Source organism: Lepisosteus oculatus, chromosome 13 (genome assembly GCF_040954835.1).
Source record: "Lepisosteus oculatus isolate fLepOcu1 chromosome 13, fLepOcu1.hap2, whole genome shotgun sequence".
Classification (NCBI taxonomy): domain Eukaryota; kingdom Metazoa; phylum Chordata; class Actinopteri; order Semionotiformes; family Lepisosteidae; genus Lepisosteus; species Lepisosteus oculatus.
Genome location: NC_090708.1, coordinates 6,537,501 through 6,558,967, shown reverse-complemented (window position 1 = coordinate 6,558,967; position 21,467 = coordinate 6,537,501). Strand labels below are relative to the sequence as shown.

The window sequence follows — 21,467 nt, the reverse complement described above, 5'->3', positions numbered from 1 at the left end:
TAATAAGTATGTTGTTGTTTCTCTTTGATAGTGTAAATCAAATATTAATCTGCCCACAACTCATAACTTCCCCAGTATGTGATCTAAGCCTGATCCCAGAGTGGTTTGAGCCATTAAAATATTTTCATTGAATTTAATAATTGCAGCCACATGAGCTTAACTTGAAACACACAACACCTTTTATAAGTCTCATTTTCAATTAAAAGTGATGATACATCCTGGAAAAGCACATTGATCAGTGTAGTTTAAGGTGACAGAAAAATTAGGAAAAATGTATTGGATGGTGTAAACATGTGTATGTAGCAGATTCAACTCATCATTTAATTGGATCTGCAGTTCAATAAAGATAATTGTATTTGCATTTAATTTATTTCTATTTTAATGAATGTTTATTTTATGTAGCTGAATATTTAAGAAATCATTCAGGGTTGTCATACTGGGACAACACTTAACAAGTAAATTCTAGATTTCAGTCTTCTTTTCATCTAGAAAAACACATATGTACTCTTCCTGAAGGCCCCTGTTGTGTTAAAGAGTGCATTATCCTGATGTGCCCAAGGTACTGACTGGCATCTTCTGAAGAAAGTGAGATTATAATAACTGTTCTTTGCACTTGAGAAATGTATTCAATGATTTCTAATTTAAGGAAACTGAGATGAACAGAAGACCTTGTCTTTGTATTTATAGCTCCTTTCTAATCTACTCGAAAGGCATTGCAGTAGTGCTTGGCCACATGTTTAAACCCATTAGTTAAGCATTTATGTGATGAGGAGTCAACTTTTCTGCAAAGGTGAGTCAATCAAAGGTTAAAGGGAAGCTTTTAATGTATCTGTATGCATCAGTGTTGTAATATCTGTTGAGACCAAATAGGATAAGATGCCTGCTTTTGGTTATTCTGTTTTACATTGCTTTCAGAAGAGCTTTATTCCTAAAAGGGTTAGGAAAAGGCTTAAAAACTAAACTGTATACATCAGCTGCTTGTGTTCTGACAGTCAGATCAAAGCCGGTGCAAAACAGTTTCTGGCTGACGGTGATTGCTGTCATGGTTCTGGGACTTTTGGTGACTGGTCGTGTTGCAATTTGTCTGCCACTTGGATAAATACATTGCATGTGAGGCTGAGATGTCAGAGTTTTGGAGTTTGACAGCAATCATACATTCATTGGCTGTCGTTTTCTATTCTCCTTTTCTTCTCCTTGCAGCAGGAAGTCATTATGCTAATATCACCTTATTTGCATACAGGTTACAGAGTTCTGCGGCATGAAGCATGCTCTGAACCCCTTTAAAGTGTCTGGTTAGATCAAAGCAAGTCTGTATGATAGCTGTTGTCTGACACCAAGCTGTGTGGTGTTGTTTTCATTAAACATTTATCACACTTCTAGTATGACAGCAGGCAACTTTGTGCTTGGTAACATGTTTTCATGCAAAATTTATTGAAAAAGACGAGACATTGTAAAGAGATCTTGTTGCCTTTCACCAATGGCAAAGGGTAAATGTTTGATTGGAAGGAAGGAAGTGTGCCTTTGACACTCCACTACACTTGTTAGACTTGACAAGCGTCACGTGGGAAAAGGGGAGAAAATTTGGAGTGGAATGTTTACTTTCTTGTGGAAGGCAGGCAAGCAAACAAAACATGTTTGGAGTAGCGCTTCAGGATTTATTGTATCAGGCCTCCAGTCTTCACATGAATCCTTTACATGTCTAAAAAAATTCTCTCTGCTTATTGTTTATCTTTCTCTTTACGCATCTGTCTGTTTAAATAGATAAATGAAACTTAATGAAGGAAACATATTCTTCCTAATAGGTCATTTGGAGAAAGGGCAAGTGGTTTTTGTGAATAAATAAATAAACCTTTAGCACAGTAAACTACTGTTAATGCAAGGTTTTGGCAGAGGACCATAAAATGTATTGCAAAGCATTTGGCTTTTAGCAGTTAAGGGCTCCCATCCATGTGTTGCATCTTTAATGATTCACTGTACAATAACTTCCTTTATGACAATTGTTTTAATTGATACAGTGAATCTGCTGCAGTTATCAATTGGGAGTTTTACGTCGAATATCGAGTCAAGCCGAACTGCATTCTGAAAGCAGGATTTAATGCAGTCCAACCTTTAATCGCTGTTTCACAGATGCAGTGCCGTAGATATTTATTTTGACAAAATGCCTTCATTGGTTATTTTGGTTGGTTCATTGTTTCTGAAAAAAAGCTTTGATCTTAAACTTCGTGCTTTGTATCATACCTGGAGAATGAGTGTTGTGTTGAACTGTGGATGCTCTGCGGCAAGGTGTTTTCTTCAAGTGATCTTTTGTATTGAAAATTATTGTGCATGTGGTATTTAAAAAGAAAAGTTTTGGGGGCACAGTATTTGAAAAGGGGGTGAGCAAGCCAATGATTCACACTCAGGTGAAGCCCCTCTCCTCTCCTCTGCAGTTTTCTGCAGGGCGTTTTAGATTTCAGTCGGCGCTCCTCAGTTGCAGACCCTGCCTCACCTCGATCAGTGAGAGATTTATGTAAAGCACAGATTGTTTTTTTTTGCAATCCATGCAGATCAGCTGTGATACTCTTATCTTTCAAACATCTAACAGCTTATTATAGCAAATAATAGACAGAGGAATGCGATTGCCCACTAGCCATCATTTGTTTTGATTGTGCTGTATGAAAACTCCATTCTCAGATTGCAGGACTTTAGGCAGTGTCTGGAAATACTTCAAACATGCATTGGGTAGATTGCCTTGTACTGAATTAAATCAATGAACTTTAAGTATCTGTGGTTTGTGGAATATAGCAATATTGTGGCCGCAAGCATTTTTGGATAGCAGTAACGGGAAACAACTCCCTTCAGGTTCATTTAATTACGTATTGCATGCTTACACATGATTACTTCTTCCTAATGCAAAACATTAGGGAATGAACCCCAACTTCAGTGGTGTGGGCTGTCTCTGATGTGCCATAACTGTTTCATACACAAATCCCTGTTGCTCTTTTTAATTTTAAAGAGATCTGTCTGAAAATTGTACATGCTTTGCTGCCTTGGGGCAAACGTGTAATTTAGTGTATTTTTTCTGATGATGAATGAATGCAAAAAGCACAAAACAAAACATTTAGATAGGAGTAGAGACAGAGACCAGTTTTCTTTAATCTGTCACAGAGTTTCTTCATTAAGGAGCTTTGCACTTTATACAGCTCACCAGTGCTCTTTGTTGTCAGTATATTTAAACCCTACTCCTAAAAATGAGATTTTAATCTAAGTGATTTTAAGTGCGAAAACACCTTATTGGGTGAGTAATTTTGTTTCTTGACAATAATGTGGCAGCTTTATGAGAAAACAAAGCCTTTTGGAATATTTTGCCACAATTTGTCAAAATTATATTAAAAATAATTAAAAATACTTTAATCATTTATCAGAAAAGCTTTCAGCAAATGTGAAAGAATCTAATGACATTAAATGTGTGTTTGTCTTGCACATATTCACAAAATACTTAATGCTCATAAAATTCTAAAATATATTTGCTTCCACTGACAGCATCAGCACATAAAGAGCACAGTACATGGATAAAAAGCATCTGGGTGTTACACAGGTCTATATTTGACTGGCCAAAGTGATTATTTCTTAAAGCAGAATATCCACAGTGCTAGCATTGTACTTGTTCACCTTGCTTAACATTTGCTTTTAAAGTTTCTGATGCAGTTTTTAGCAGTTTGTGGTTTAGGCTCAGGTTTTGTTCTTCTTGCAACAGTATAAGGAGGAAAATTAAATGAACTTCAAAAACCAATTAAATAATAATATCCTATTTTTAAAAACGTATCCCATAAAGAGAGCATGATAAGATTTCATGTTCAGTGTAATGCGTAGATGACTACGTTTTAACTTCAGTGAATGCATATTTTGTGTACTGTTGAATCCCCTTTCTCCTTATCCTGTCACTAATAAAATGCATTAGTGAATTTAGGATTTCAGTCATTAACACATGCAATTCGTACAATAAGACTCTGTTGCAGCGGGGGCTAATGTGTGTTTTTTCTGCTGCGCTATTCAATCATTCCCCTACTCTTTACAATGATTGTGTACCTCTGTTTTCTAAGTCTTTTCTGTTTCTTTGCAGCTCTCTCATCTACTGTCATGTAGAGACTTAATTTGAATCATTTATGCCAGAACTGCCTATTCAGAAGCATATTCAGAGGCTTCAGGGATTGTGCCAGTTTTCCCTTCCAATATTCAAGCCCTGGTGCACCAGGCAAAACATACAAACCTGGCACTTACCGCACTAGATTAATCTCTGTGCCTTTGTCGGGTTTAGGATCTGGAAGAGAAATCATTGTTTGGGTGGGGGGAAAAAAAATGGAAGCAGGAGAAGTTGCATCGCATGCTGCACTTCAGTTCCGAAACAGATGAAACGTGAAGGGAGAGTGTAAAGTAGAAGTCATTTCCCCCATAGTTTTTGACATGTTTATTTATTCTGTGTTTAGTGTCCCTCAAGGGAAGACTTGTTTTTCCTAGCCGCTGGATTTGGATTGAAACATACAACTAAGAAGAAAAAAAATGAGTCTGCCTTTTGTTGTTGTGATGATGTTGATTCATTGTATCAAATATTTGTTATACAACCCAAAGTGGATATGGCATCCTAATATAGGTTCTTTGTGCACATTGTGTCCTTCGGCTGGCCTGGATCATGTTAATCTGGTAAGAAGCACCAAAAGAGAGTGATAGGGAGCTGTGACAATCCACTTAGTGTGAGCTGTAATCTCTTTACCGATTAGAAGTAGTTAGAGTGGCATTCAGACACCCTGCAGGCACAATGCAGTGGAGGAGAGTTTTAATATATATGTTTTATATGTACAGTTTCTAATACGTGGTGGACAAAGACTGAAACCTGGACGAAGATGACATAACCCAGGCAGTGTACAAAATAAAGTCTCCTCAATCCAATTACATCTGGAGAATCTGCCGAGTCTATGCCCATAACACATAATCAATATCTTCTTTATACTGTTACTCTTTATAGACGGTTTATGGACGAGACCAATGATTCAAAATGTAGCTGATGTTAATTCATCTGGCTGTTGGTTTATTGAAAAAGGAACATTTTAAGTACACGATCATGAAAACCAATAGCGACAGCGAGGATTTAGGATTTGTATGTAAATTTGCTTGTCAACAAAAATGAATGTTTTATTGTCGTCGTTTTTGCATTTTAGCACTAGGAATGATCTTAATGAAGTATGGTTAATTGTGTCATGGTTAATTCACAAAGAATAGCACCTACATAAAAATACATGATGTTGACATCTAACCTTGGATGTCTGTGTTTCTTTTTTGAATACAGAATAAGTTAAACACCTTGCCCTCTGCAAATGTAGTGGGGTCCCCCCATAAACTGTTTATAGGGTACATTTTATGGTCAGGTACCCTTAGGGCATGCTCCCACAAGAATGTTGAAAATTGACAACTTCTGTATAAGATATCTGTGAGAAATAGGTATGGTGGTAGATGTTACTGATATAAGATGACTGATTGGTATTTGTTTCATATGAAAAAGGGCTCATACATGAATGGTATTGAACTGTTAAGCCATGAAATTTATGAAATTGCTTCCTTTCTGTGAGATTATATTTCCTTTCCAATGTTTAATTCATTGTATTTGAAATATGGTATACATCTTATTTCTGAATAACACTTGATGTATTCAGTAATGCTGTTATTTTGGAGCACAGTTACTACTGACTTCATAAATTCAGGAGCATTTGACAAGCAAACATATGAAATAATATTCTGGTGTGACAAAACTAATGCTTATATCAACATTAAACCCAGTATTATGCTGCTTTATAAACTGTTTGAATATCATAGGATCTTCTATAAAGCGCCAGTATTTGACAGGTTTCTTACTCATGATGGCTGGTAATGAAGGTATAGCTCAAGCCTTATTCGTTAAAAGATGTTTAAAAATTGTGCTGTAATCCTACCATGTTAAATTACCTGCACTGATCGTATGCAACATGTTGTGAGTTTTAATGCATGTCTTTTCAAAACCTTCTTTCAAAGTACTATAGCATTGTTTTATTTTTTTGCTAAAACTTTTTTGCAGCTGTAGCTGCAGCTGCAGAGAAATAAAACCTTTTAATATGTGTTCGTAGCTCCGTAGATTGATCAACACTGTGGAGAAGCCATTACATGATAAACATCTATAAATCTGTGCGTGAAATTCTGGATGCACATCCCGAGTCTGCCAAATTATTATTTTTTAATAGTTGGTTCCATCTTGTATGCCATCACTCATTAATATATTAACAAGGAAAAAACATGTTTCATTCTCTATACGTGGAGTGGAAAAACATGTGTTGTGTGTGTTCATGTCGGCGTGTTTGTATGTGCTCTTGTCTGCCAGTGTGTGTATATAAATTCTGACAACTCTGCCAACATCAAAAGTCTCGCCATTCTTAATGTCAAGCTCTGCATAACAAGCATTCACATCTCAAACGCACTTTCTCTGCTTTAAGACTGGATCTTGCCTGAGCGAACAAGAGTCGGTACACAATAAGGAACAAAGAAAGCAAAAAAAAAGACAGTAAAGGCGAAAGAAACTACAGAATCACTGAGACTAAAAGACAGGTGGAAGACATTTTTTACCCCTAGGCTAAACTGTCAGCTGTGCTTACCTTACAAATTCTGCACTATTCAGGCTTAACAGTGTTCTATTTCTCTTTGCTAAGACATATGCCGAGCTGAGTGCAGTAAAATGATGTTTGGTTATCTTTATTTTCATCATTAGAAGCTGTGCATTGATTTACAATCATAAGTAAATTATTATAGATTCTAGTGATAAATTTACAATGTATAAATTATTCATTTAATTGTATAATTGTGCTGAGGATGTGTCACTTTGCTTATGGGAAAAAAAATCAGTTTTGGTAGCTATCTGTTTTTTTCTGTTTAAATATTTTAAAAAACACTTTTTAGATTCCTAAACCATTTACTTTTTAACACCTACTGGACAGCATTGTAAACTTTGGCTGGGCCCTTTCCAAAACTTCCCAGTCTGTCACGTAGACTTTTTCAACGATAGAGCTGAGATAGAATGAATGAGGCAGGGACGCGTTTTAAAAAGATGATAGTTGGGTTTGTTGCTTGTGGTCTCTTGTGATTAGAAGGTTATATGAATCCAATTAGCAACTAACTAGATTTGCACTTCAAATTATTAATAGCACTGCCTGTTAGGTGTCAAGATGCATATATATGGTTTACTGTTACGAACAAAGACAACTCCCCTATAAACCTGTTATTTTGTGTGTCCGTGCGTTTATATCTTTTTGTTCCAATCCTATAGCAGCACAAGTGTCACGTAGTGGATCAGCTTCAAATTATTTTTCTTTACACTTCACCTTGCATTTGCATCCCTCTGACCCTGATGTTTCTTAACAGCCTTCATTTGCGTAGCGCTTTGGGCGTTTTTTTTTTCTGTAGCCATATCGCCAGTGGAAAGGGTGGGGGGGGGAAACAGAAAATGGTGGCTAGTATGATAAAAAGTGTAGATGATATGAATAACAATTGTTCGGAGATCTCACCCCCTATCTCCGCAGATAACCTGCAGACTGCAGAGCCTGAATAAGTGGCAGATAGCCTTTGTCACCACTTATCCTGGCTATACACTTGTAAGGGAGAGTAGGGATAATCACCTTAATCTAATTAGGGTTAAAGAAGGGCATGACTGTGATCTGGCGGTCAGACACCTTACTGTATAAATCCTGTTTGCATCAGAAAAATAAGGTTGTCATATTGATTATTCAAATTAGCAGCTAATGGCCGTAGCTCATCCGCTCAGCTTGCAGCTGAGGAGTCCGAGGCTACAGCTTTCCTAAAGACGGGCTCTGCTGGCAGCCTGCCGTATGCTTTCCCTTTTTTCTCTTTCGCTCTCTTTTTTTGTGTTAAATTAGAGACTTTTTTTCAGGAGATGTCAAGAAAGAGTTTGCTTGTTCTCGAGATTAAGAGGGCCATGACTGGGCGCTCTAAGATAAATGTAGCCGGGCACGTGTACTTTTGTTATTGATAAAAGCTTCATTAACTTTCTTTCTCCTTTAGATGCTGCCATACTCCCTGCCTGCACTTATAGAAAATAAATACAGTAAAAGCTGCCCCGCCCCCTCCTCCCATTGACCAACCAAGTGAAATCTTTCTTGCAATTAATCTTAATATGTTAAACACTTTGCTTAATCATTGTGTGCTATTGAGTAGTGGTGCATTTTACCTTTTTTCACTATACATTAAAGTGTGCTGCTACTGCTGTTGTATCCGAAAGTTTTTTGAAGTCAAGTATAGAACTAATTTAATTAGTTTTGATTTATTGATTTCGGTTAAAAGTTGGTTGGAAACATATACTTCATCTATTTACACATGGTTTCTAAAACAACTCTATTTGATTTTTAAATTCATTAGCTGGCCCATTTTTATAATTGAATACATTGTCAAATAATTCTCAGTATTAAGACCGCACGTACTGGTCTAAATAATTACCATAGGCAAAGGTCTTCCATCTCCAAAGTCTGGCAGTCTGAAGCTAACTGAGTCTTTTATGTATGCTTGTGGTTTACAGCGAAACTTACAGTACCTTTTTTACAGATGGCAGAGAATGAAAATCAAACTACAAAGCTAGTTAAACTAGCTAGTAAAACTAGTGACAAGCAAGTAAACTCTTGTTAAGTTTTATTTCTGCGACTCCTTGAATTTCTAACTGTATATTTAGCCTTTCATACCAGTGGTTACAAACTCAGAGTTCTTCAAGAGCTGCAAAACACCGCTGGGACAAAGTGATTCTCAAATAATACAAGCAGTGGATTGCTTTAAACTCTAAGAAAGGAATTCCTCTGATATGAAGAAAAGAAAATTCTCAGAAATTAAGTTGTGTAATTTGAATGCAGAATAAGAGCAAATAGCCTTCACTCATTCAAGTTTTTCTTTTTTTATTCTCCTTGCACAATAACACCCCGTTTCCATCAGGTTAAATGTGTGTGTGTGTTGTAGTCCCTAATGTATATCACCGCATTTAAAGACACAAAGTGATAGAGCAGTAGTGACCATTCCTTTCTTTCTCATTTTTCAACTGCTGACAAGGTGCAGTCAATTTTTTGAATTTTTACAAGCTGAAACCTATCATGATTCATGGATCATATCACATGAAAACTGTAAAATCTCACACTAGTAGCAGGCGGTGTGCACTTGTGCTATTAAAATAGCAGTGATTGCATTTTGGTTACAGAAATACCAGGTTTTATGTACAATATACAGCCAGTATATTGCACAGGCTATATACAGTACATGAACATAGATGTTTTTTTGTATATAACATTTCAACACGTATATTGTTTTGAATAAAACATATTAAGAGTGTTTTTGTTTTTTCTTTTATTGGCTTTTCCACTCTGTGTTCTAAATTTTATCATCTATTGCTTTAATGACTGCTTGAGACAGCTATTTTTCAATGGCATTAACAAGTGGTTATGTTCAGAGGGAATGTTTGTGCTAGTTGAAATAAGAACACCTAAAGCACCGCAGCGTTAGAAAGTTCAAAGTGAAATGTTTTAGGTGAAGTGAATTTTATATATATTTAAATATAAAATATTAAATTGACTGTCTAAGAGCGTTTTACATTTCTCTGGTATTTGCCTGCTCTTTTTGTATGAGACGGATTGGAAGACTAACAATTAGCAGCCTGATGAATCAGTTGTTTTTTTTCCTCCTGATTACTTCTACTACTGTAACGAGTGAGATTTCAGTTACCAGCCAAAGGCTTTTCAAAGGCAAGAGAGGGCCTGGAGGACTAAAGAGAAAGAATGGACACAGATGTAGCCTGGATGTCTTATGCTGCCCAAAAGCAAGTGCCAGCAGATAAATACCCATAAAGGGAGTTCTTTTTCTTTCTTTTTTTGGAGCCCTGAGGATTTTTTCACCACAACTTTTTTTTTTGTCAGACTACGAAATGAAAAGCATTCATCGGCTGCCCCAAAGAGAGGATCCATTGAATGGGATAACGGTGTAATGTACTATTGAAGGCAGGATTGAAAGTGATTATCTTGTTAACTCCTGACAGTTACCGCCAGCTTGAAATAGAAATGGTGGACTTGATTTGCAAATGAATTAGAGCCTTTTTTCATTTTGTGCCAAGATCATCTTTTTATATTCTGATATGACAGATGCTATGTTCTTCGCTTTTGTTCCACATCAGTTTTCCTCTTGCAATAAAAGCCAAAGATTTTGATAGTGATTTTAATATAAGCATCCCACTGCTTGGAGTTTATTCTTTGTGTACAAGTGTTTCAATCTACAGAGTTTGAAAAAATTGTTTGGGAATGATATTGTTCTCATTCAGTAATAGGTTTTGATTAGTCAAAGTAATAATTGGGGGTGATGAAAAGGAGAGGGGCTATTCAGGAAATGGAAGATTGATTGCTTTCTCAGCTTTGTTATTCCCCTTAAAAAGAAGTCAATTTTCTTTAAAATGTAACTCTCAAATTAAATTTCTTCAGCCACTGAGACATGGACCAAATTTGGTTAATTTAAGATGTGAATTCATTTTAATAGGTGGTGGTGGTAAGTGGGGGGGGATTGAATGTAAAATACAAGCAAGAATGTGGGTTGATGAGAGAAATATTTCCCTCATGCCTCTGTCTGTCATACTGCTTTTAAGTATTCTACACTAGTACACACACAGATGGTTCGTTGTTAGGTATGATAATTGTTGTACACTCTGTTTATGTTACTCATTAACCTTTAATCCCTTTACCAGTTTTTCCCTTTTTTTGCAGAAGGTATGGGTGGAGTACCAGGTTTAATAGATGCAGATCTGATCAGAAATCATTTAATGTATTCTGTGCTTGAAACACATTTGTTTACTGGTCTCTTGTCAAAGCTCTTGCTTTGTTTTTAGTATTCTTCGCCTGCGCTGCTCAAAAAGTATGAATATGCATATTAACATTTAAATGATGCCTTGCATTTGTACCGTTGATTAACCCTGTTTACTCTTTAACCTGGAGGTGGCACATTTCGTCCCTATTCCAAGTAACACCACTACCACATGTAACTTTATCCATTATAGTGGGTGGCTTTGCATTGTTGCTTGTTTCCAAGAGAAATATCTCCGTTTCAAGGCTGGTGTTCCTTGGCACTATCTACTCTCTTTTCCCAAATAACATTTTTGAATCTTTTGTCCGTTCAAACAAGTCACATTTGAGAATCGCTTGTGGTTTGTGAGAGTTTAAAATGTGATACTCTGTAGACGTGGGTATGGTTTAGAAAAAAAACCCAATCAAAACCCCCAACAAAAGAGGAGGATTTCAGTCTCTGAGGAAGGAGAACAACATGGGTTAATGTCCGTATTTAATAAAAGATAGGATATCTGGTGAACACACTCCTTTTGCTTGATATTAACCATGGATAAACATTTAAGCAAGGCTGGACAAAGAGAAAAGCCTGAATATAAAAATAATAATCAGAAATGGTTGTTCGCCTTTCTGCATTCTTCTCTTTGATTTCATTCTGCTAAGCAGCACAGACTTGCTCGTAGCACTGACCCTGAATTGGGCCTTCATGCGAAGTGCATAGTGTCATGCTAGTCTTAAATAATTAAGCAGAACTCCCTTTGTCTATTTGAACTATTTATACGCCATAAAAAAATCAAAAGCTGCCTCTGCAGTTCTGAAGCTGAGGTAAAAGGGAGCGTTATAGCTATCAAATCTTAAATCTCTTTTTCTCTTTTATTGACGGCTCTTAAACCTGCTGCAGAAAGAAGGAGTGGGGTTTCACATGGCTTTTCTTGGATTATCTTAAAAGCCTCATCCTGTATGTAAAAGTCAGTGCGCTGAATTGGGCAAGGAAGGCATGCATTTTCTATTTGACCTCGTCTTGTTCAACATCCTGGCGATGGTTTACTTTTGTCTGTGGTCTTTTGTGAAAAACGTGACCGCTACACTGAATGTTCATTTATGCTCTTCAACAGTTTAACAGAAAATCAAAAGCAGTGCCACTGTAGAAAAGCAGGACAACGATTTTGATTTAAATGTGCAGATCTTTAAATAGATGCTACCGAGACTGCAATCAGGGCTGTCTAAACCTTCTAAGCTTGCAGTCGAAATGATCATATCTTTATTGTGCAGTAAGGTAGCACCGATTCTCCATTTCACTCATCTGATAACTGACTGATGTCAAAATTTCAAAAACAGGTGATCCGTGGACGCTGCAGACACAAAATAAATCACTCAGCGCTGTTTTTCTAATAAGTTTGCTTGGAGTTTATCAGGTGTCTTACAGTATGTGAATGCTCAATGACATGGCTGACGAAGTGTGAAGCTCCTTGAGTGATGTCTTTTTCATCGTACCTGCATTTCTTTTTGAATTGACAGACCCTGCTTATATGACAGTGTTCTCAGAGCCTTCTTTGCACTTAAAGAGGCATCATTATTTTATTTGGAGGCACTGCTTTTTCTGTTTTGACAGAGAAGTCGCTCCAGTTTTGTCTGTCTGTCTTTTGTGTGATAGTCCTGAATTCGATCTGGGCTGCTGTCTAGGTGCACTTATGTGTTTCAGGTCTTTGACAATAACTCTTGATTGAGCGATGGGGGTTTGAGACCACGGGTCTTATCCTGTTAAGTGACTTATTTCGATGACTGTTACAGTGTACATTACAAAAATAAACTTAAACGTGAACACTTACATTCCTTTAAAAGTAAGCTTTAAATTTATTAACATTGTATAATTGATTTATCTGGTGAAACCTTAGACAAAGTGGAGATTAAAGATCTCTGAGGATATTCACGGAAGCACAATCTGTCTCTTGCTGTTATAGCTACTGATAATGTCTTATGGAGGGTTAGTTGATTAAAACTACTATTAATACATCTAATTCTGCTAGTTTTTAACTATGTTCATTCTGTTTCTCTGTCATCAATACTGTTAGTTCTATGTCCCGGAAATGAAACAAAAAGGCACATATTTTTAATAAAGTATATTTTCGCCATTTAAAACGAGTTATAGTGGAAACATCTTAACTATCCTGTCATTTCGCATTTCATTTCAGTCTTAATCTTGCATGTGGGCAACATTTCTGCCGCTGAAAAAAAAAAGATTCAGTTAGTGCTTCCCAATCAGGACTCAGTGTGTTCATTACATTAAAGCGTTAAGCTTAGATGTCAGGGACTGAGACCCTTATACAGTAATGCATCGCTGATGAGCAATGTGCTAATGGGCCTTCCTGTTAGGTGGAAATAAAATGACTGGCTTTGCATTTTAAGTCCTTGGTTTCTACATTGACTGACTAAAGATATTCATCTCAGCCATGTCAAGTAGGGAAATAAGAGAAAAAAAAGCCCTAATGCAATTATTTGAAACTTGACCACAGATGACAATTCATCTCATGCCCTGACTTTAATTAATTGTGTGCTACCTGGAATTCTAGCCACAGATTAAAGGAAGCTGTTGCAGAGAAATTTAGTAACTACGAACATAATAGTAGCCTTCAGAATTAGTCGATAATGATGTCAACATGGGACTGAGAGACTGGGGTTGGAGCCGAGCAGCTCCCTTGACATGAATGATATGCTAGACATTTCCAATTTGCCAGTATTGACTGCAGCAAAAGCCTTGCATTAAATTTAGCCCTTTTTAACACTTTGACTTGTTTGTCCTCTTTTACTTAATTAAGTAAGAATAAATAATGCTTTGCTTTCAGAACAAAAGAAATGACTTGTTTTCTTTTCTACTGCACTATACCTCCAGTACCCTGTGGTTTTTTTGTTTGTTTTTACCTGCTGCACGTTGCATAAATAAAAGCATGCATTGAATTTATTTTATTTCTGAAGATTTCTTCTGGAAGTTTAAAATATAGAGTATGCACATCAGCTTTTATTTGTTTTGGCTACATAAACTTAAGTATAGTTTCCCTGTTACACATTTCATGGTTGAGCTGGATTTTAGTGGCAATAATCAAAGCTTAGTGAGTACAGGGATTTTCAGAGTGCAATGAGTCCCTCAGATAAATTACTGTGAACATTATGCAGAACAGGTACTATATATAGACACTTATATTCTGCCTTTAAAACCCCACTTCTATTTTTTTTAGACCTCAGTTAAAATATTTGTGTTATGCCTCATTTTACAGATTTGCGCTGGAAGTTGGGGGGTATGTGGAAAGAATTAGCACAATAAATAGTATTTTTTTAGTTCATTAACATCTAGGGTTTCATTTGGGTTTTCATGATTTAAAATCAGAAGTATAACCCAAGACAAATCATTGAAGGTCAATTATTTTACCTGCTGGCACCTCCTAATTTCCTTATGTGTACGATTCACTGCAAGATGTAATGGTTACCCATGTTTCTTGAGCATATTTCTATCTGTATCACTGCAGTTATGACTACAGTGCAGGGGGCACTGTCAAGAAGGCTGTGCAAAATTCACCTCACTCTCTCAGAGCAGCAACCCATGGCAAGGAAGATGTCAACTGCCTTGCTCTGAGGCCGGCCTAGGTTCTTCCCTAGGTTCTGTAGTTTGCTAGCATTGATTGATCAGGCTCGTCCCGTTCAAAGGCAGTTTGGTCAGCCTGTGGGATGGGAGTAGGCGGGTTATAGTAACAAGTGTTCAGTTACAAATTGGTGCGATAATCCTGGAAAAACTCCTTGGTGTATCTGTTGGAGCAGTGGCGTGGCATTCCGTGATGGCAGGAGACACTAGTGGCAGGGCACACCTGGGGAGTTTGACAGAGAAAGTTGGGCATTTATCTGTGGAATCAACTGTAGGTCCTTCACTGCGGGGGCATACAGTATCAGCAGGAGCTCTTTGTGCCCTTTGGTTAACACCTCCAGGAACTGCAGCAAGAAGGTCGTTTTTTAAAAAGATTAGTTCAGCTGAGTCCAGCTGGTGGCTCGAGCGCAATACAGGACATGATGCAGAGGGCCGTGCAAGATGGGTGTTATGTGTTGAAAGGTGTTGGGGAAGACAGAAAAAGAATTCAAACAAAAAAAGAAGAAGGATGCTCATTTTCATAAGGCATGGCAAAATAACAATTTGAAGTGCTAATAATCTTGGTAACAAAGAAATTCTAAATCATTGTAAATATTTCTTTACAATTAAGAAATCTTCATTTCTTCTTTTTGTTTGAAAAAGTGACTAACATAAAAACTATGCTTCATTTAATATTATTAGATACTGAATACAACCCCTGTATCAGTAACTAAGGTATATTGCCTTATGCTAGGACCCAGCTACCATCATTCACATAGCGTGTGGAATAATGAAATGATATAATATGGATACCAGTACCTGCTACATTGGCCTGAAAGTGAAAAATAAAATTCCAGACAGCTGCATGAAACATATCCAGCTATATGACAGCAATTTCATGATGAATAGGATCATTTAACCCTGCTACTGTCAGTGGGGGTCACCTTGGCTCTCTAGGGCCTTAAGGTTCATAAATAAAAAGGGGACCAACTTTCTGAGCATGTGATGCACGACAGTGAAAAACAAACACGGAAAAATCAGGAGAAAAGGAAATGTGGCCAATATTTCAGGCAGCCGTAGTCCCCTGGTTTGTGTAACACAGAGTGTATGATTTAAATTCTTAGTTCGTTTCATAGAGAGCTACAAAAAGTTGCTTTTACAGTGTGAACAATACTCGGCTGATAAAAGGCATATGTAGTCGGTGGTTTATTTCTATCGAGATCTGGCTGAGATTGAAATTGACAGGTGCCAAGGGGGTTTATATAGGGCAGCCTCGGTCTCGTCTCTGTTAGTTTCATAATCTGCACCTTATGAATGTTCAACCAGTACATTTCCTGCTCCCGAGCTTCGTGTTACACCAATATTACTATCTGTGCTGCCTCAACTACAAATTGGATGAACAGCCCCTGACACATTTTCAATATTATTACATTAAACCAAGTGGATTTTGATTGATAACCTAATATTCAGCTAATGCAAAACATCAATCATGGCAAGTATATTAATTATTTAATATTGCAGTCTAATTCAGAAATCGATGCTCTGCATGAAGGAAAGGAAAACTCTGGGTTCCCAGCAGACCTGAAGGCAGAAGATGATAAAAAAGGACTTGCTGTACTCCGGTGTGCTTGTTCGATACAAATCTTTATTCATTTGCCAATAATCTCTTCCCATTTTCCACTTCAGTACCATTTTATCAGTTTTGAGCCCCATAATTGAATTAGGCCTCCTTTCGGCACAGAGGGAGGGAGGAGCTGAACAAATATTGATGAAGTAATGACAGGGACAGCCGTGGAGACAGGCCACAGAAAGAAGACAGCCTTCCTAGACCATTAGCTGAATGCAGCCTACGACACTTCCTTTGGACATAATGTAAAATGTTTCTCTCTAATTGTGGTTCATTAGGGGGATTACGCTACACTGTCACTGTAGTAACAAATGTGTGGCTCTCTAATTTCTCTTACAAGTCATGTATAATAAATGCTCTTGTTTGTTACATGAAATGTAATGTAATTAAAACTAGATGAAGTTTTTCTTAAGTGGTCACATATACCCCAGCTGCATGAATAATAAGGGAATTAAGAACAGCATTTTTTCTTTTTTTTTATTAAAAAGGAAATATTAAAAAAAAAGCTTGATTTATGTGTTTGGAAGCACTTATTCTCAGCAGATGAGCTACAAGCTCCTCTGCTTCACAATTAGAAACTTTATCAACAAATATCAAATATTGTCCTCCCAAGGAATTAGTTGTGCTTTGTGGTAATTTGCAGAGGAAGGGCACATTTAAAATTAACTAGGGAAGCTGGATACTGCTATAAACAGTGTAATTTTAGAAATTGTATGGATTTTCACTGTGACTCTGCCTGCATTAACTGTTCTAGCTGCGTCGATAAGCTGGTGCTTGCAAAACAGCTCTGGCCATAGAGGGAGTATTAAAGCACGGGGGGTTGTTCTTTTTATCCTCTGTAATAATTTTGAAATGTGCCAAAAATGCATCTATTATTTACTGCCAATTTGCTCTTTTAATCTGAATGTTTTTCTTCCTTCCCTTCTGGCCTTGATATTATTATGCATTCGCATTTTTTGCCCTTTCAGCTTGTAATTTACTTTATCTGGGAAGCACATTATAATATTGTCCCTTTTCATTGCAAAGTAGTAATTATAATAACCTTGCCTGTATCATATATTGTTCAATTAATTCAATACCCATTGCATATGTAGGATATAGCATCGTTGGAATTAACTATTTCCTATTGAGCTGCTGAAACACTTATCTATAGTGATGAAAATGGCCCTTAGTAAAACCATCAAGGAATTCACTCAGCACAGTTCGTACAGTTTAGAATTGAGGTATCCAGTGTTAATTTAAGTGACTTAGGGTCTGTTATTGTTAGCATATACTTAACCCTTGTTTTTTGTTCATGTAAATATAAATATGCCATGGTTGATATACTGAATCACTAAAGAAAACATTTTTTTCTTTTTACCCACAAGACAAGAAGGCATTTGGGTACATGGTTTATATATGTCTTCAAACTTTTTGAAAACTTTTGATAAACATGAACAATTTAAACAATCTGCATACAAAAGTACTTTACACAGTTATATTCCGTTATATCATTTCTCGTGTAGTGGACGAAGGCTATAGGTTTGATGTGTTATTTCACATTAATAGAGGAGTATATTGCTCAAATCAGTTGTTGATTACATTATACTATATAGTACTAATGGGGCCTTTTTGAAAATTGATGGTTTCACAGACAATGTGTTATACAGCGAACAAAATACTACAAATTGTTGTAGTATCATACCCCACAAAAAGGGTAAAAAGGTTGAGCAGGTTTCAAATAGTTTTTTATTTACAGACAATTACCAGCAGGGTTTTATTTCCAGTTTAGGAAATTTGTTCTTCTGTTGCAGGGACGCTGGATACATCAAAGTGGGATTAGAACATCTGGTAAGTTCTAATTTTCTCTTCAAAATTTGCATCATCTTTGATACCTGCATCCTCAGTGAACATGTTTGAATGAGCTTTGAATACCTCGAACTGAGAGCCTGCCGTTTCCCAGAGGGCTGGCCTTACTTTTATTTTGTAAAGGCACTTACACTTTCATTTATCTCCTAGTTTCCAGGGAATTTTTTTTTGTTTGTTTTAAATGACATTTTGATGTGGAGTTGAAATAATAACAGAGACTACTGTTCTCATACTGATGACGCATTACCAAGCCCCCCCTCCCCCCCCCCCCCCCCCAAAAAAAAGATATTTCAAAGGATTATCTGTGCGTGGATGATGACTATGTACATTACAAAACTCAGGAACAAGTAATAGGTTTATTCCATGCTGAAAAAAAGAAGAAAGAGAACACAACGTTTCGGCCGTGGAGCCTTCTTCAGGTGTGTGAGAAGGTCGCAGCAGCTGTAGGCGGTAGTAGTTCAGGTGGGGAGCTGCGTCAGCACGCGTAGGCTGCAAAGGAACAAGTAAAGGTTTATTCCCTGCTGAAAAGGGAAGAAAAGAAACTCAACCTTTTGCCTGTGGAGCCTTCTTCAGGAAGAAGGCACCATTGTGGATGTGCTAGCTTGGATGAGTCTCTCAGCTCTCTTTTTGTGCAGTCTCTAGAACATTTCCTATTTTGTTTTTTGAAGTCACTCCTATTTTCTATTTCAACATTTCCCTTGACCATCCTTAGAAATCTTGCTTGATAATCACACACCCTTATGGATGAAGTAGTTCAAGTAGGGAGCTGCGTCAGCATGCGTAGGCTGCAAAGGAACAAGTAATAGGTTTATTCCATGCTGACACACCTGAAGAAGGCTCTACAGACGAAACGTTGTGTTCTCTTTCTTCTTTTTTTCAGCATGGAATAAACCTATTACTTGTTCCTTTGCAGCCTACGCATGCTGACGCGGCTCCCCACCTGAACTATTACAAAACTCAGTTTTGGCTTCAGGTACCAAAAAGTTAATGTTTGGTTAAAGATGCAATGTGAAAAGTTTAGCTGAGTTAAAACTCCATGGCTGCCAGATTGTGACTTTGAGAAATACCAACATTTATGTAACCCACTACTGTGGTAATGCAGAGCAATAGGTAACGAAGGCCATCTTTCAAGACTTCTCAAAGACCAGTGAAGCCTGTCAATTCAAAGCATGGGAACTCCACCAGGACGGTTCGAGGTAAAAATTTAATGTTGGATATTTCCGTTTTTACATTCTTTAATATAGGTCACCGTGGCATGTAACAAAGTTGAGGGTTTTGTTTGAGAAAAATTTCAAATGCCTTTTTAATCGATTAATTATTTAGAGGGGTCACCCCCGGGTCTCACTGCTCACGATGTAAAGTCATCTCTCATACTTTCTCATTGTCAGTGCCCTGCATAATAAAACACCGCTTAGAGAACTTAAGCAAATGACATTAATTTCTTTTGAGGTGTGGTTGTCACTCCCCTCAGTATGAAGTAAAATACATTTTGCGGTGTTTGAATGTCATAAAGTACAAGCTGTAGACATCACTGTAGTTAGTGATGCTGCTATGTTCATTATTATGCTTCACAATTTGAGAAACGTTCAGTTTGGTGAAGTGAGTTTGGTAAGAGGATGGGGTGGAGGGGGGGGGGGTAATTGCTTAATTATTTCTGTGGGTCCTAACAAGTGCCAAAGGGTCAGTTTATATCATAGTTTCGATAAAGCAATTAACAAGAAGACCTAATCTTATGTTTTCTCATGCAAGAGGGCAGCGTGTGTCGCATGTGTAATTGTATTTATGACTGAAAATGCTTCAGGCAAGGAGCCAGGTGGTGATTCAGATGAAAATACTGACTTGTGGTTCCCCCAACAGCAGGCACTTTTTACAATTATGGAGGCCCTTATGCTTCTAATAAGTAGAGATGAACACCAAAGCTAATTTGTAGATAGAAGTATCCTTTGCAGACATGGATTTCAGTGACCTGTTCAATTGCAGTGAGTTTTTTTTTACATTTTCTACATCTGAGGTGCCAAAAGATATTAGGGTTTTTTTTTACTTTTTTAAAAGGAAAAACAAGTATTGTGCTCCTCACAATGGTTTTCAGTGGTTGAAGTGTTTCCACTTAAATGAAAGACAACCTAAATTATTAAGAAGGAGGCCAGAAAAAAATTAACAGTGATAATCAATAAACCAGTTTGTGCTGTGGTCAGTCCAAGTGGTCTATAAAAAATGAAACCCAGTTTGACTAAAGTGGCCTACATAAACATTGCTGTTGTTGACAGGGATCCCTGTTACCAGTTCAAACTAAACAGCGTAGAGACTGTGGTGCTGCTCTCTGAGGGGAGATGCTGTTTGCTTTTTAGAAGCTTATGTAGCAAGCACTCCATTTGAATGGCAGTAAATGGAAATTAAACATAGCTGCACTACTGAGAAGATCATTAGTTTGGACCACATAATGGGAGACGCTGTATGCGTGTTCACCTACTGAGGTGTTTATGGGCCTCAGAAGAGCACTGAGTAACCCTGAGTCCTTCAGCAGCATACAGTCTGCTGGGAGCAAGTTGTCTGGAAACCTTCACAAACAATGGAGCCAGCTGGGGGTTTATTTTGGCTTCAATGGCCCCAGTTTGTTGCCTGAGGTAGTTTGTACTGCAGTGTAGCACGTCAGAGGGGTGACCTTCATCTTTGTGGTCAAGTGACAGAGTATGGCCACTTAGAGTGTTGAAGAGTAACCTGTCATTAATAGCTTGTTCAGCCCATCAGTGGTTTGTCAGGATGTAGTTGATGCCTGCCAGCAACGCAGGCGCTCCCATTGTTGCTACATGTTAATCAATAACCACCAACAGGTGCTGATGAAGGCCGTTCCCGGGCAAGTCGGCCAGTGGGCTTTTCGGGGCTTCCACACATGGCTGTCTGAGCCCGACGGTGACAGGGTGGGGAAAGCCTGAGCAGCAAATTTAATCACCAATATTGTTGAGGTTGTTTTGAGGTGAATAAGTTGTCCTGTGTGAGTGATGATTAAGATTCATAGCGTGAAATATCTTAGGTCTCCGTTTACTTTTGTCAGACTTTTACCGTGTTTATGGCATTGCGTTATCCCAGGTCATTTTAATGTGTTACGTACCTTAATACGGACCTTTTTGTAAGTAGAAACAATTTCCTGTGGTTTTTTGCAGGCTGTATTTTCATCCTTTACATGACATCAGGGTGAAATGTAAAAGAATAGTATATTTTTTTCTTGGCTCCTAATCACCTTGATTATAAATGTGTCATGTATGACTGTTTATTTTCTTATTGAATAAAATCTGAAGTGTTCCAGTTTGTGACAGATTGACAGAGTTCTTACTTGTATATTCAGTACAGTATACACTGTCAGTGTTGTCAAAACCACCAAATGAATCTTCCACAGTCAGCTTTACATGGAATATATCAGAAAGTATGTATGAACAATTTGTTAGAATTAAATTTAATTAGTTTTTTTAACATGCAATCTAAAGCTTTAAATCTCAAGCAGATATTTCAG

The 21,467-nt window shown here is 37.4% G+C and overlaps 1 protein-coding gene across 2 annotated transcripts in view; it reads left to right on the top strand.

Annotated features, from left to right (window-relative positions):
• rsrc1 (arginine/serine-rich coiled-coil 1) overlaps positions 1–21,467 on the top strand; it is a 116,674-nt gene that overhangs the window by 21,923 nt on the left and 73,284 nt on the right. For both annotated transcript variants that reach the window (XM_015360939.2, XM_015360938.2), the window contains exon 5: positions 17,905–17,941. In XM_015360939.2, coding sequence (XP_015216425.1) covers positions 17,905–17,941 — 37 coding nt within the window. The remainder of the gene's footprint in view (positions 1–17,904; positions 17,942–21,467) is intronic.